We start from the raw sequence: 17,117 nt of genomic DNA, 5'->3' as shown, positions 1-17,117 counted from the left end.
TGTCCATGCATTGACCAATTACACAAGAGCTAACAAACACCAATGAAATATTTATTGTTGTACTTAACAAAGGGGTTTGGCACTAAAACAATGGAACGTTTATAGGCTTAAAGTTGGATTTAGATCGTTTTATAATCTAAATCCCCCTTGGAAGAGATGTAAGCATATGTCTAATGTATTTGACTGATACAAAATTAGGGGTCGAAGAATGTCTGAAAAATTTTATAAAATTAATACTTAATTGATTGATCAATTTAAGGTAGAGATGCAGTTTATTTGGCTTGCTTTTTAATTGAGTAATTATATTATGAAGATGGTATTATAAATCCAACATGTTATATATTTTCTGAAAGCTTATTATAAAAACTTTGTAAAACTTGTCTTTATTTTAAATATCCAGAATGCGTTTCTGATTTTGGGTCAAAAATATGCTTTTTTTGGACAAAAGTGATTTAAAAACAATTAGCTTAAAAATTTCAAGTCCGTTTGTGGGTAAAATTACATCACTGGATACCTTGGTATACTACTAATTCAAATGCGTCCACTCATCTCTATAACGCTTTCAAAGTCGCACAGCATGACCTCAAAGTTCACTCTTTTCTATTTTTGCATAATTTATATATCCATGTTAATTGCGGACTTGTTAGTTTTGTTCCACTCGCCGTAATAAACTGTCCGGACGCATTTTGAAGGGGAAACACCTTGTCAATAATGTGTGAAAATTTCGAGGCAAATGGCCAAAGCGTCTATCAGCCATTTTAATTTAAAACCCAAAAATTCACCAAAAATAGGCTAATTTGCATATTTGCGCGTTAAACCGGGAATTACTGCTTTGTCATACTTTGTCATACTTGCTAGACTATTGAAATTGAAATTTAACTTATAGACATAGACATTTTATGTAAAATCGTTGGACCAGAACAACTGCGCTTGAATATATAAATCAGAAACACGTCATTCATACCAGTGTTTTGATGGGGGTAGGTAAAAACACGTGGCAATGTCCAGTAAATATGACGTCATCTCATGAATTATTAAACAGTGGGCGGTCCTAGGAAGGTGACCTTTTATCACGATCAAAACATCATGGCTTCTCTTCGATGTATTTTCAATAAAAAATCTACGAGTATTTCAGAGCCTATGGTTTACCGCGAAGAGTACAAAGTGGGATATTAAATTATTTATCCTTGATGATTTTTATGTAGTATTGAGAACCAACTCCAGGAAGCGATCGCAGAATAATGAATAATCGCGTAATCCTAGAATCGAAACGCGAGGCACAGAAGTTTTGTTCATCTTTTCCAATCCAATTTTTCCCACTGCAATATATTTGTTAAAAGAAATATTTGAATTCTGTTCGTTTTTTAAGGAGGCATTTTTTTTATTTTTCCGATTTTGGTAACGCCTTATTCAGGGAGTTTCTAAGACAGTCACAGACAATCAGCGCACAGATGTACGTTTAAAACATGCTGTTGTACTACCGGCGACGGTCGCCTGCAAGAAGAGAGCTCCAGCTCCTGACGTAAAAGTTGTAAAATTCCGACCGGTTTTAAATAATTAGTTTGGAAATCTGACATGTTTTAAGAGTGCAAAATTAAGGTGCATTTTCGAGCGGTCGAATTTTTCTTAATAGGAATTGGCAAATGAAACAATAGGAGTGCTAAACAGTGTGCTTCGATATTTAAAAAAATGTCCGTCAAATTGACGTAAACTTCCCCATTTTTCACGGAAAAAGCAAAGGTCGTGGCCGAGTTGCAGGCTAAAAAACTCAAAAATCAAAACAAAATCATCAATCAGTAAGTATTATGACAAGGAAAGCAAAACATCAGACGCGGAGAAGCGGCCAGCGCGTCAAAAGAGTTGTTACCGTATTGTATCAAGTTACCTCTTACTGTGATTTATTTTTCATTGAAATTATTTGGTTGTTTTCAATTAATGTTAGCGTACCTCTGCAATTTATTTTAGCATTGTCAGTTGTTTGCTTCATTGAATTAAACGGAGTTCGTCCGGTTGCAAACAAAGCTGTCTCGCATCACCTAGCAAAACTTGCGAATGATCGACGTACAGGTACCCATTAAACAAAAGATACACAAAAGTTTGTATCTCCCCGACCCAGTGCAATATATCCGGTTAGAATCAAAGCTCACGTGTCCTTTAATTGAGGGACCAGACTCTGCCGTAAATTCGGGATGGGATTTAGAAAAAAAATAAAATGGGACTTTTAAGGTGCATTTTGGCGTCATTTTCGGACATTTCAATCATTCCTGATGCCTAAAATAGAGTCTAAGTTTTACCGTAGTCATTGACGCCTATTCAAGAGTATGATGTTTATTGTGACTAGCGTGAATGGGTAAGCTTCGTTTCGACAATGAGCAGTTATCACTGTAAACAATGTTAAATTATTCTTCACATGCTCAGTTTATTTTTTGAGAACAATTATTTAAAAATAAAATCTCTCCGTCAATCAGAAACTCGGATTCATGCCTTCGGGGAAAGTTATGTTTGGACGCTCACATCGATTTCGGTTTTCGTTCGATGGACTGATGCCTTCAGTGTAGCGTTTGCCTCTTCCGACATAGAAATCATCTGAATCTTCTTTCTACCTCTCTTTCTTTTCACACCACGCGTAATGTAATGATAACAATTAGGAAAAAACGCTAAGGAAATATAATGTTTGGTTTGCTAGCGAGCGAGAACTGATTTGAGAATAATTGCATATGCGCGTTGTTACGAACGGGAATACGAGATAGTCTCCCGCGAACCTGGCCGCCAATATCTCGCACTCCAGAACGCAACACTAAAGGTCAAACAAAGGCACACAGTCAGGATATGTCCAATAATACTAATTTAATAATACAATAAGCATAAACCAATAGCAGGAGTGATATAAATCACAAACCGGTCAACAATATACATCACAATAAATATAACATTAATGATAATAGCCCAGCTCGGAATTGTCTACCCTACCTAAGTGCAGAACTCGTATTGCGTAGTTTCAGCGATAGTACAGTTAATCACAGCAACGTCGATGGCGATATCAGGTCTACATACAGCTCCAAACTACGAGGTCTCGGAGAATGCAAATTACACGACACTGACCGTAATGTTACGCGACTTCCATACCGTCCGTGTAGAGAGAAGACCAAGATCAGCAAACCATGCTTTCTGGCGAAACACAGGTCTTTGAATAAAGTTGGTTTTACAGCGTAGAACCACAGCAGGCTGTTTTGCATCTATCAGTCTCGCATGCCGAATTGGTCTCGCATTATCGTGAGACATACGTTGGCTGCCACGTTGACACTGCACCGGAGCCGAGCTGAGCTGCACTGCACTGCACTGCACTGGTCGGGAGCTGGGTGACAACTTGATTAACTCGTGTTCACGTTCGTCTTGCACAAGCACGAACAAAAGAATATTAATTAGCAATGACAATACATGCTGTCTATTCTAATTCCGCAGCTGGGCAAGCCTCACTAGCTAACTGGGCATTATCAAAATACATTCATTTTACAGCAAAAATAGAATATCATAACATCTCCCCCATACAAAAAAGAACGCTTTTCTAAAGAAATGCGTTCTTCAAACTACAAATCCAAACTATTAATGCAATTTTACATAACAAATCTCAAACTCGTGATAAAGCATCAGCTAATACATTATCTTTTCAAGCTATATGTACTATTTTCAAAGAGTATGGTTGTAGTATCAAACTCCAGCGAAATAAACGATGACTCTTGGTTTTAAATTTTTCCAAAAACACAATTGGATTATGATCCGTATAAATGGTGGTAGGACCATTGCCATTCGTCACATATATCTCAAAATGTTGGAGAGACAATACCAAGCTCAAGGTTTCCTTCTCAATTGTAGAATACCGTTTTTGGTGTACATTTAATTTTCTTGAAAAATAACAAACTGGTTTCTCAACCCCAAAGTCATCTTCCTGGAGCAACACTCCCCCAACGCCAATATCACTAGCATCAATCGCTAAACAAAAAGACTTGCTGAAATTTGGAGCAGCCAAAATGGGCTCTCTTATTAACACAGTTTTAATCTTTGCGAATGCCTGTTCACATTCATCTGCCCAAATAAACTTCACCTTCGTACTTAGCAAATTGGTAAGTGGAGCCACAACCTCACTATAGTTTGCCACAAACTTTCGATAGAAACCAGACATGCCCAACAATCTAAGGATTTCTCGTTTTGATTTTGGAGCCGGAAAGTTGACAATGGCTTTAACCTTGGCCAGTCGTGGCAACACTTTACCTTGACCTATGACATGACCTAAATAAGTCACCTTAGCTTTAGCAAACTCACTTTTGGTCAAGTTTACAACCAAATTGGCCCATGTGAGCTTTTCGAACAATTTTCTGAGATGGAGCAAATGACTTTCCCAATTTTCACTATAGATGACCACATCATCAATATACACAACACAATTTGGTACACCTTGTATTACTCTATCCATTAGGCGCTGGAAGGTTGCTGGAGCGTTTTTCATGCCAAATGGAAGAACTTTACAATGAAACAAACCATCAGGCGTGACAAAGGCTGATATTTCTTTGGCCTTATTAGTCAGAGGAACCTGCCAATAACCTTTAAGTAAATCTACCTTACTGATGTACTTTGCTTTCCCAACTTTGTCAATGCAATCTTCAATTCTGGGAAGAGGATAAGAGTCAGTAACAGTTAAAGCATTTACCTTACGGAAATCAATACAAAATCCCAAAGACCCATCAGGTTTGGGGATGAGAACAATGGGAGAACTCCAGCTACTCTGACTGGGTTCGATTATATCATGTTGTAACATGTACTGAACCTCCTTCCTCACCTTGGCCAACTTATCAGGGTTGAGTCTGTATGGAGCCTGCTTAATGGGGATAGCCTCACCGACATCCACATCATGCCAAGCCAAAGTGGTACGACCCAATTCATCAGAACACAAATGTTGAAATTCAAAAATCAACTCGCAAAAACTTTCTCTTTGAGGCTCGGGTAAATAGCTCAACAAAGACGACAAGTTGGATAAGGTCTCAGAATTGGATAATACAGCAGTTTGTGGATCCAGTTGTGACATATCAAACTCTCCAGGATCAGGATCATCTTCATTTTCATCTTCGCACTCAAAAGTCTGATTACCAGAACCAGCTACACCTGTCATCTTGGGGGGTTCTCCCTTACAATCAAAATACTTCTTTATCATGTTAACATGACAAACTCGTTGATGTTTACAGCGATCAGGGGTACTGATTAAATAATTGACCTCACTAAGTTTCTTTTTAATCTCATAGGGCCCACTAAACTTAGCAGCTAATGGCTCACTCACTAGCGGTAATAATACTAAGACCTTTTCACCTGGACTAAACTGGCGTGCTTTTGCATTTCTATCAAACTTCTTCTTCATAACATTCTGGGACACCTTAAGATGTTCAGCAGCCGTCTCGCCTGCTTTGAAAAGGCGTTCTCGAAACTTGCATATATAATCTAACATATTGGTCTCTGGCTCAGCAACTAGAAACTGTTCTCTTAGAAGCTTCAGGGGACCCCTGACATTATGACCATACACAAGTTCAAATGGACTAAACCCTGTAGAGTCACTGGGAGTGTCCCTAGTAGCAAACAATACAAGGGGTATTCCCTTATCCCCAATCCTCCGGACACTCTGTACAGTATGATCTGAGCATGTTCTTCAAAGTTTGATGGTACCTTTCTAATGCTCCCTGAGACTGAGGATGATAAGCAGAGGATTTAAGCTGACTCACCCCCAGCTGATGCATAACCTCCTGAAATAGCCCAGACATAAAGTTTGACCCTTGGTCAGACTGAATTTCTTTAGGAAGCCCATACCTTCTAAAAAAATGCACCAATGCCTCCACCACTACCTTAGCAGTTATAGTTTTCAAAGGCACTACCTCAGGATACCTAGTGGCCATATCCATGATTGTTAACATAAAACGAAAACCTGTCTTGGTTCTAGGCAATGGGCCAACACAATCAACCAACACCTTACTGAATGGCTCACCAAATGCTGGGATAGGCACCAAAGGGGCAGGCTTAATAGCAGGCTGGGGTTTTCCTACAACCTGACAAGTATGACACGTTTTGCAGTAGTCAACCACGTCTCTATGTAATTTGGGCCAGTAAAAATGTGCCATTATTCTGGCGTCAGTCTTTCTTATACCCAAGTGCCCAGCCACAGGGATAGAATGAGCTATTCTAAGTATCTCATGCCGATAAGAGTGAGGCACCACTATTTGGTGAACTACCGTCCAGTCCTCATCAGCTGGGGAACTGGGAGGTCGCCACTTCCTCATTAAAACACCATCCTTCATATAACAACACTTCGGAAGATTTTCAGCCTCATTCTCACTCAATGCACTCGCCATTAGCTCTTTCAAGGTGCAATCTGCTTCTTGCTGCTCTACTAGTGAAGAGTGACTGAAGTCAGTCTTAATCTCACTACCATCCTTCAAATCACCAAAGAAAGTCTCCGCTAACCACACACCAGAGTCTTCCTTCACTACCTCTGACACCAGCTCATCCTGTCTCTCCTTACTAGTTTGTGACCTAGTAACAACACACGCAGGGAATATACCAGGATATAATTCAAGCAACTCTTCAGTCTTGTCATTAACCACAGGCTTACAAGAAACCACGGGGAGTACACTCACCTTACCCCCAGCCAGGTCATTACCCAGTAGAAAAGTAACGCCCTCTATCGGCAAGGACTTGACCACACCAACAGTCACATCTCCAGTGACCAAATCAGACCTCAACTCGACATTATACAAGGGAACAGACTCATAACCACCTCCAATACCCTGAACCAGCACACTGGCATCTGTATTTACATTATCTAAAGATAATACACCAGCCAACATTAAAGACTGAGCTGCCCCAGTGTCTCTGAGTATAACTACAGGCTTACTATCACTAACCTTACCAAGGGATACCTCACCCTTTGACACGAAGTTTTTATACTCTTCAGGTACATCAAGAATTCCACATCTTTTTCCAGGCATGGCTGAACTCCCTACTACTTTTCTAACAGGGTCTCTAACCCTGGCAAATGCTACTGGCTTTCTCCACTGCCTCTCATTCTTCAACTTGAAACACTCTGCCCTCACATGCCCTGGCTTCTTACAATAGTAACAAAGAGGTTTTTCCCATACTCTCTTGTTCTCAGCTGATTTAGGTGTTACAGACTGACTTTTAGTACTCTCGCCACTAGCCTCACCGTCCAATGCACCATTAGCACCACGGGAACGCCTATTATTCCATCTGGGGGAATAGGACTTTACACTCTTCTTATGGGTTAATTCATAATCATCGGCCACAGCAGCTGCATTTCTAATATTTTTCACTTTATGCTCATCAAGGTGGGTTTTAATATCTAGGGGAATGCTATCTTTGAACTCCTCCAACAACACTACCTCCTGTAAACTACAAAAATCTTTCTCTGCCTGGAGGGACCTATACCATTTATCAAAAACTAGCTCTTTCTCCCTAGCAAACTCAACAAATGTTTGCCCACCGGTACGCTGCAAATGCCTAAATCTCTGTATATAACCTTCGGGCACTAATTCATAGGCTGACTGAACTGCAGCTTTAACAAATTCATAATCGGAATACTGCTCCTCATCAAGAGTGGAACATACTTCGCTAGCTTTTCCAGTAAACACGCTATGCAACAACAAGGTCCAATAACGTTCAGGCCATGCAAGTCGTTTGGCAATTTTCTTAAATGACAAAAAATAGGTATCCACGTCCTGCTCTTGAAATCTCGGTACTAGTTTAATTTCCCGAGCCATATCAAATTCCTGAACTTTACCACCACCATATCTAAACCCAAACTCTCACCCACTAGGACCACTTCTATTAAGTTCCTGCTCTAATCTCATCTTTTCCAACTCAAAATTTCTTTCCTTTTCTCTTTCTTGTCTTTCCTTTTCCCTTTCCCGTTCTTGTCTTTCTAATTTCTCTTTTTCCCATGCTATCTTAGCTAGAAGTACCTGGCTGTCAACAGACATCTCTTCCTCTTCTTCCTCCTCCTCCTCAACTAACCGCAAATGCTCACTTAATACTCGCACCATCTTAGATTTCAACATACCTGACAGTGTTTCACCAATACCTAGGTATTCCCCAAGGGCCTTCAACTCATCTTTGCGCAATGCCTCTACATCTTTAACACATACACTGGCAGATTTCAGAAAACTTTCAGCATTAAACTCTACACTAGAAGTCATGATTGGAGAGGTGTCAGATACAATGTTTTACAATACAAATATTACGCAAATAAGACTCGAATGCACCTTAGCCCTAAAATAAAAGGTATCAAAACAATATCCAAATTTACGCAATATAATAGAGTGACCAATTATATACCCACAATATTCATCAAATATATTCAATAGTAAGCAAATATTCAGTATGCTTTGTTTGACCTGTTACAGAAATACGACAGTACGGATCAATACATACCCATGGTACGTAACCAAACAAAATTCAGTACAATTTAAATTCATTAGTACGGCCACCAAACGCAATTCAAGCATTTATATATTAGAATGTACCATAACAATTCGTGTCGTATCCTGGCACGCTCGCCAATTTGTTACGAACGGGAATACGAGATAGTCTCCCGCGAACCTGGCCGCCAATATCTCGCACTCCAGAATGCAACACTAAACGTCAAACAAAGGCACACAGTCAGGATATGTCCAATAATACTAATTTAATAATACAATAAGCATAAACCAATAGCAGGAGTGATATAAATCACAAACCGGTCAACAATATACATCACAATAAATATAACATTAATGATAATAGCCCAGCTCGGAATTGTCTACCCTACCTAAGTGCAGAACTCGTATTGCGTAGTTTCAGCGATAGTACAGTTAATCACAGCAACGTCGACGGCGATATCAGGTCTACATACAGCTCCAAACTACGAGGTCTCGGAGAATGCAAATTACACGACACTGACCGTAATGTTACGCGACTTCCATACCGTCCGTGTAGAGAGAAGACCAAGATCAGCAAACCATGCTTTCTGGCGAAACACAGGTCTTTGAATAAAAGTTGGTTTTACAGCGTAGAACCACAGCAGGCTGTTTTGCATCTATCAGTCTCGCATGCCGAATTGGTCAGGCATTATCGTGAGACATACGTTGGCTGCCACGTTGACACTGCACCGGAGCTGAGCTGAGCTGCACTGCACTGCACTGGTCGGGAGCTGGGTGACAACTTGATTAACTCGTGTTCACGTTCGTCTTGCACAAGCACGAACAAAAGAATATTAATTAGCAATGACAATACATGCTGTCTATTCTAATTCCGCAGCTGGGCAAGCCTCACTAGCTAACTGGGCATTATCAAAATACATTCATTTTACAGCAAAACTATGACCCGTACAATCTCGATTTGCATATTGTCAATCAAAGGTCCTGTTATTTGCTTACTCATGCAAATTAGGCAATTGGACATAAACATTGCCACGTGTGAGTGTTTTTTTATTTTTAACCAGAAAATAAACAGGAATTTTAACGGTGTTCCGATGAGAATTCATTGGTCAAATTTTCACAGAATGTTCTTTAGATAAAAATCTGTATAAAAAACGAAAACAAATATTTTTGTTTGAAATTCACAAATAAACTGCATCTCTATCTTAAATGAAATAACAAATTGTTTGATTTGAATAATAATAATGTCAGTCAGTGAAATGTTTAACCCCACCTAAACAGAAATGCATAAATATTTGCACCATCATACTGTGCCTGTGTGGCAGAAATTGAAACAATGTCATGAAAGTTTAACTCTTCGTAAGTGTTTTAAACATAAAGGTTGATTGAGACAGCCAAGTAACCAAGAGAAACAACATTTGTAGATAATTTAAGAAAAAGAAATGGCCTATAACATGTCTTGTTTTATCAATCAAACAGGTTATCTCACTGTCAGGAAACGACTAATGATAGTGGAAAATATTTTGACTCAGAGTACAATAATTTGTCATGGTTTTGGCAACTAATCGGCCCGTTCAAGACACCGAGTTACCATAGCAACACAACGTCTGGTCGAATAATACATCTGCCTTCCGAAAATAAATTTAAAGAGAGTATGTGTTAATTTTGTTGTTTATTAAATGCTAAGATTCCGTTTATATGGGTGATAGGCTACTATGTACCGGAGAGTGTTATGAAGAACAATTGTACCCATGTAATCTATGTATATTCCGCCTTCAAGTGATGAGGCGCATTTTAAAACGTCGATGTGGTTTTGTTCTGTTGTCTATTCACTCAAATTAGGCATCACAGAAGCGCTATGTCACTAGAGGGCGTATGAGTTGCCGTTTGTATTTTACATTACATTTTAAAGTGAACTCTTCAGCGAATCCTTTGATGGGGAATACTAACACAATGCCAAGCCAAATTTGAAAGCAAATATATGAATTTCATATACAGTTAAAATTTACATAATTTTCCATATTCATAAATAAAAAAAAATGTTGATGAAACCTGAGTATAGAATACCGATATTTGCTACCTAATTACGTCGTTAGAGGGCGCGATTTGTGGGAAATATAAAACTTGTCATTCCAGGTAGATTAGTTACACCACGTTGCTGCAATATTATTTGATGACTTCGTATATAAACTGTGGTCGCAAAGAACTTCAAAAGGCTTACTATACAATATGTGAATGTTTTATAGTGGTCATGAAGGTAGTATGGAATGTTGTAAGTTGTATTGAAAGTCGTTGATATTGTATCATTTGCATGTGCAAGTTGTTATTGAAAGGTATTTAGCAAGTGAGAGAAATTCTGAAAAGCAGAAAAAGTGTTTCAAAAGACTGGAAAAGGTTGTATAATCAGTTGTACTAGTTGTATATTAAGTTGTAATGGTTGTATACTAAGTTGTAATGGTTGTATAATAAGCTGTTATTGTTGTATAATTAATTGCAATGGTTGTATAATAAGTTGTAATGGTTGTATAATTAGTTGTATTGGTTGTATGATTAGTAGTAGTGGTTGTATAATAAGTTGTAATGGCTGTATAATAAATTACTATGGGCTTATAATAAGTTGTAATAGTTGTATAAAGGTTACAATGGTTGTATAATATTGTGTAATGGTTGTATAATATGTTGTAATGGTTGTATATTAAATTATAATGGTTGTATATTTAGTCGTAATTATTGTATAAGTTGTAATTGTTGTTTAATATGTTATAATGGTTGTATAATAAGTTGCTATGATTGTATAACAAGCTGTGATTTTTGTATAATTAATTACAATGGTTGTATAATAAGTTGTAATGGTTGTATAATAACTTACAATGGTTGTATAATGTGTTGTAATTGTATAATTTGTTGTAATGGTTGTATAATATATTGTAATGGTTGTATAGTAAATTGTAATGGTTGTATATTTAGTCGTAATGATTGTATAATAAGTTGTAATTGTTGTTTAATACGTTCTAATGGTTGTATAATAAGTTGCAATGGTTGCATACTAAGTTGTAATGGTGGTATATTAATTTGTAATGGTTGTATACTTAGTTGTAATGATTGTATAATAAGTTGTAATGGTTGTATGATTAGTTGTATAATCAGTTGTAATGGTTGTATAATTACTTGTAATGGTTGTATAATAAATTGTAATGGTTGTATGATTTGTCGTAATGGCTGTATAATACGTTGTAATGGCTGTATAATAAGCTGTAATTGTTGTTTAACAAGTTGTAATGGTTGTATAATAAATTGTAATGGTTGTATATTTAGTCGTAATGGTTGTAAAATAAGTTGTAATGGTTGTATAGCAAGCTGTGATTTTTGTATTATGAATTGCAATGGTTGTATAATAAGTTACAATGGTTGTATAAATTGTAATGGTTGTATATTTAGTCGTAACGGTTGTATAATAAGTTGTATTTGTAATTTAATATATTGTAGTGGTTGTATACTAAATTGTATTGGTTGTATATTTAGTCGTAATGTTTGTATAATAAGTTGTAATTGTTATTTAATATGTTCTAATGGTTGTATAATAAGTTGTAATGGTTGTATATTAATTCGTAATGGTTGTATAAGTGTTGTAATGGTTATATATTAATTCGTAATGGTTGTATAATTGTTGTATAATAAATTGTAATGGTTGTATAATTATTTGTAATGGTTGTATAATGAGTTGCAATGGTTGTATGATTTGTCGTAATGGTTGTATAATAAGTTGTAATTGTTGTTTAACAATTGTAATAGTTGTATAATAAATTGTAATGGTTGTATATGTAGTCGTAATGATTGTAAAATATGTTGTAATTGTTGTTTGATATGTTGTAATTGTTGTATAGTAAATTGTAATGGTTGTATATGTAGTCGTAATGGTTGTAAAATAAGTTGTAATTGTTGTATAGTAAATTGTAATGGTTGTATAATTAGTTGTAATGATTGTTAAAGAAGTTGTAACCATTGTATAAGATGTTGTGATGGTTGTTTTTAAGGGAAAACGGAAAATCGTCAAAACTTTAGGTAGTTGTTTTGGACGGTGATAGATTTTATTGAAAGTTAAAAAGCTGTATGGGAGGTCGCCAAAATTGTTTCTAAATACGAAAAGACATCAATATAGTAATACAGTATATATTTCTGGGAGCCGTCAAACTACCCGTGACTTAACGAAATTAGCTCTTACTGAGACGAGACTCAGCGGGGCGTCACTGTAAGTTTGTATATGTACGTGTCATTTCAAATACTAGTGAATGTGAATGACGCTTTTCAATAATAGAAAAAAACTATGATCCACTCAAGATGACATCTAGAAATGACAAATCAATATTTTTATTTTTCTATTTTCATACCTGAAGTGACTGAAATGAAAGCCCATCATTCGTTAAAAAGTTACTAGGCACGAGTATACTGTGTATTCTTGTTTCATTGTTTGATAAGTTTGGTATTATGCAAAACTTAATTAAACGATCTAACCTATCCTTCTGAACCTATCCTATCTTTGTTTACTGATGCTAATGAAGTTTTCAATTAGAATGCATTTATCTATATTTACCATATATGTATACGATTGCTTAGTTAGAGTTGTTTAATGCCCATGTCTAAATACCACACTACGATGTATTCTCAGATCATTTTAACTGCAGGTCACGAGCCCTCAAATTACTTAAGCAACAACATAACAAATATTTTCAGTTTCAACAAAGCTTTCCTTGTTTTGAAACATTGTTAAAACGTTGAATGACTCTACATAAATCAATGCATTATTACATAAAGTGATTCAAGAAATCTATATTATTGTAGTTGTCCACAAAATCCGTTTTTTTTTCTGGCATTTGATTTCCTTTTGATAGGAATCTTTTACATGTGTTTAAAATAGCCAACTATTGACAGCATTTATCCGCATTCATGGTGAGGTGTTCGCATTGTATTCTTGATATTTGACATGTTGTGAACTCTTACAATTTAAGTTTCACTAGCTAGTTGTAGATTAGAACAATTCAATTGAGGACACTTATAAAACTTATAAATATGTATAAGGAAATTTACAATTTCTTTGAAATATTCTAAGTTGACATTGTGATAGTGCATGCTTAATAACATATTCTAGTTGACGGGCCACATAGTGTACCGATATGAAATGTATCACATTATCACACGTGCAAGTTTACGTTACACCCCAAAATGGCATGCGCGCGCTTGTGAAACGTCGTATCTTCGACTTCCGAGAAAGTAGTCTATAATTTATTCTACCACGTCTTGAACGGCTCTAACCCTCGTTGAATATCCACTTCAGTGAGCGTTATGTGACATTCTACTTTGTGTATTACGTGAGTGCGCGTCAGTGTGTATATGTAAGTGATTGCAGTTTGAATATATGTATATCGGGTAGGGTGCAATATTGTATTTATGCATATTAACTTAGCTTGAACTAATTATAATATAAGAGAATATGGCACACTATTTGAGAAGCAAAAACAAATCTTTAAGTCTGTTGCTTACAACGAAATCTTGGCGGCTGTCTATGTCTACTACCTACTGAAGTCCCTGGATTCATGGCAATCGCAGTTTTGTAATACTTCTTAGTAAAACGTGAAGTGAAAGGAAAAAGTGCACAATGTCATTGACTATGAAATGACCAACGGAACTTACTTTAAGTTAACATTTAACAAATTTAAATATGTTTTTGTGCTCAATATGCCGGGTAAGCCATATATTCCCTAGCACATCGTAATCTGTGATACATCGTATTATAAACTACTTTTGTCATTCTCTCCTTAAGACACTGCATATTTGTGTCAATGAAAAGTATACTATTCCAAATATTAATTCGGGCATCTATTTTATAAAAAAAATACTCTCGATTGCAGGAATAAAAAAAAAACGCCACCAAGGTTATTAGATTATATTCTATCATAGTTGTTGATTGAGGGCGCCAACGTTTGATGTGTCTTGGTATGCGCAGTGTTGCGATTCAATAAGTGCATAATAAAATAAATGGACACATATTTACTCCTTTCTAATATGCATTCACTCGTCAGGAGGGATATGATTAGCTTAGGTAATGCCACGTTGATCTTGTTTCTGAAGCTTCTGTGGTGTTTTCATTATTATTCTTCGGTATCATCATGAATATGCTTTCATTAGGTTATCCCTTTATATCACTCGTTCCTAGAGCCTGTTGAGATGAGTGGAGTCATTAGACACAAATCGATAGTAAGGGCATAATTCCACCCATGACGCCACGAGTACCGTGATGACACGAGTATAAACCAGATTTATGAACAAGTGATATCAGGCGAATGCAATATATCAACCATTGTTACTGATAGGAACAGTCAACAAGTGTCGCAGTGATGTCATTGGACGAGAGATCTTACTAATATATCAGGTGACCATATATAGTCCTGTGACCTCATTATTATGCATAACTGTAATATACCAAGCACTATTGCAGACAGAGGCCTTCAACCGGCTATACAATGATTGCATTATATTAAAAAAAATATCTTGATGACCGTAACCATGTAAATACATGGAATCTACCTTAATAGCAATCCAGTGACGTCATTTTTCATGGAATATACATATATGTTTGAATACTTGGGCCCGATGATGCCGCTTGAGGCTTTAATTCAGATGTATTCTTCTTTAGAGCAGTTTTTATTGTCCAACCCGTTGGTCACTGCTGCGATGACATCTCTACTCTGCAATGCCGCTTTAGTAGACTGACTCATATCATTCCTTACTCTATTATGTGTTACTACGCTTCAAAAACTAGTTTTATTGACATAATTCATAATTTAAAGACAAAATTCAAAAACTTAATCGTATCGTATTTAATATAGCTGCTTAAAATACAAACATGCTAAAAGACCTTTGTCAAAACATGAGCAATATATATCTTTAAAATATGGCTCTTTAATGTGATTGAGGTCCTCTATAGTTTAGATCAGTTCCTTTATTTCCAATTTATATTTTTATCGCAGAGGGCGCTATTACAGAAGTCATGGTTACTGATTAGCGTGTTTGGTATAATTCTGTGCACATTGCAAATGGCAGATTTCAAAATATCCTCTCCATTGAGACTGAAATCCAGATCATTCTAATTAATCCACACTCGCTATGAAAGTGGCTTTTTGGTGAACTGTATACATAATAAACAGACAAGGATGCCCAAAATCAATTCCAAATTATTGAACCTAACAGAAGTTTAACAATACTGTCACATATGTAACAGCTCCTAGCGAAATCCCTGAAATACAATTATAGTAATGTGCATCGCTTCAAGCGTGAGATGGAACCATTTTGACCATATAACACCAGTAGACCAGTAATCAATTCGCATATTCAAAACCCAGAACAATGAAACCACAATTGTTTGCACACAATTAGTACCTAAACTACATAGTAGCCGTTCCGCCAAAAATATCAAAGATTGGCCACACACAGTAAGCAGCTTCAAAACAACAAGTCGTAGGACTATTTTAATGCTGTATAATACATAAGAGAGATGTCAAATCACTCAATTTGAATACAGGCCAGTAATCATAACTTTCGTTATAGCGTCCTCAGCGTCGAAAAACAAAGTAGAAATAAAGAAACTGGTCTCAATTATAGAGGGCCTAAATTCGAATTGACAGCCATATTTTTAACACTAGAGAAAAGTAACGCATAAAGCAATAATAATCAGAAAACGTGATGGCGATTTTTTTTGGCATAATTAAAACAATTGGATAATCCCATGAAAACAAAATCACTATGAAATATATTAAACAGTACACAAAAGCAAAGTTCATCTCCAGAATTCTGTATGTTTTTTGTCATGCCATAGTAATTTATTAATTATTGTACTTGTCATCATTATCCTTCATTTCTACTCACAAGTATTCGTTAATACAATTACAGTTGAAGAGAGTAGAGAGAGAGAGAGTAGTCGGCTTCCGTATGACACACATTTGTTGTAATTAAATTGCTGAAATGCGTCCACAGATTAAACAAAGAGAGACGGTTTCCACGGTGATCTTACAGGTAATTTAAGGTATTTATATGCATGTTCATGAAACTGGGTGTCAAAACTTCTGTATTATTGTTGGTCATATAGGTTCAAATTTAATATTTAACTAAATATATTGATTTATTATGTAATAATGATTTAAGGTCCTTTTCTTATTTTATCGTTATCTTAGAACAAAAAAAATGGTTGTATAGTAAATTCCATGTACTATAATTTTAAACTTTTGAACCAACTAAAGCCGGTTCGAACATGACAATTATGTGTAAACTAGCTTTTTTATTTCTATTGTTAATAACATACAGACAATTTGTTCCCACTCATTTTCGAATTTTTCATTTTAAATGCAAGATCAAAGACGAATAAAACAACAAACTCTACAATAACAATTAAACAATGTAGTCAAATTAAAAGTACAAATTAAAAGTAGTTTACTCTTGTTTAACGCAGAGAACACACGTTATATTTCCGCATCAAGTGCTATAATTTTTGTTGGCTTTATTGGAACAGTACGGTATGTCGCATTGGGGGAATGTGGCAAGACACATTCGCTGTCACTGTATACGAGCCTCATATTTAAATTGCTTTGATAAGGTAAA

General features: G+C 36.2%; 1 protein-coding gene across 1 annotated transcript; it reads right to left on the bottom strand.

Moving 5' to 3' along the window:
- Window positions 1-3,667: 3,667 nt before the first annotated feature.
- Window positions 3,668-7,814, bottom strand: LOC146745815 (uncharacterized). Its single transcript, XM_085498752.1, has 2 exons — window positions 5,710-7,814; window positions 3,668-5,612 (listed from the first exon to the last, which is right to left on the bottom strand). Exons 1-2 carry the CDS (start codon window positions 7,812-7,814, stop codon window positions 3,668-3,670), a joined length of 4,050 nt encoding a protein of 1,349 aa, XP_085354878.1.
- Window positions 7,815-17,117: the final 9,303 nt, after the last annotated feature.

Source organism: Saccoglossus kowalevskii, chromosome 5 (assembly GCF_978046115.1).
Source record: "Saccoglossus kowalevskii chromosome 5, keSacKowa6.1, whole genome shotgun sequence".
In the NCBI taxonomy this organism is placed as follows: domain Eukaryota; kingdom Metazoa; phylum Hemichordata; class Enteropneusta; family Harrimaniidae; genus Saccoglossus; species Saccoglossus kowalevskii.
This window is presented reverse-complemented; position numbering and strand designations above follow the sequence as displayed.

Coding starts and splice junctions, on each gene's coding strand:
- LOC146745815 (XM_085498752.1), bottom strand. CDS start 7,814: ATGGCTCGGGAAATTAAACTAGTACCGAGATTTCAAGAGCAGGACGTG. Junction 5,613..5,709: donor TCTCAGGGAGCATTAGAAAG/GTACCATCAAAC, acceptor GTTTGCTACTAG/GGACACTCCCAGTGACTCTA.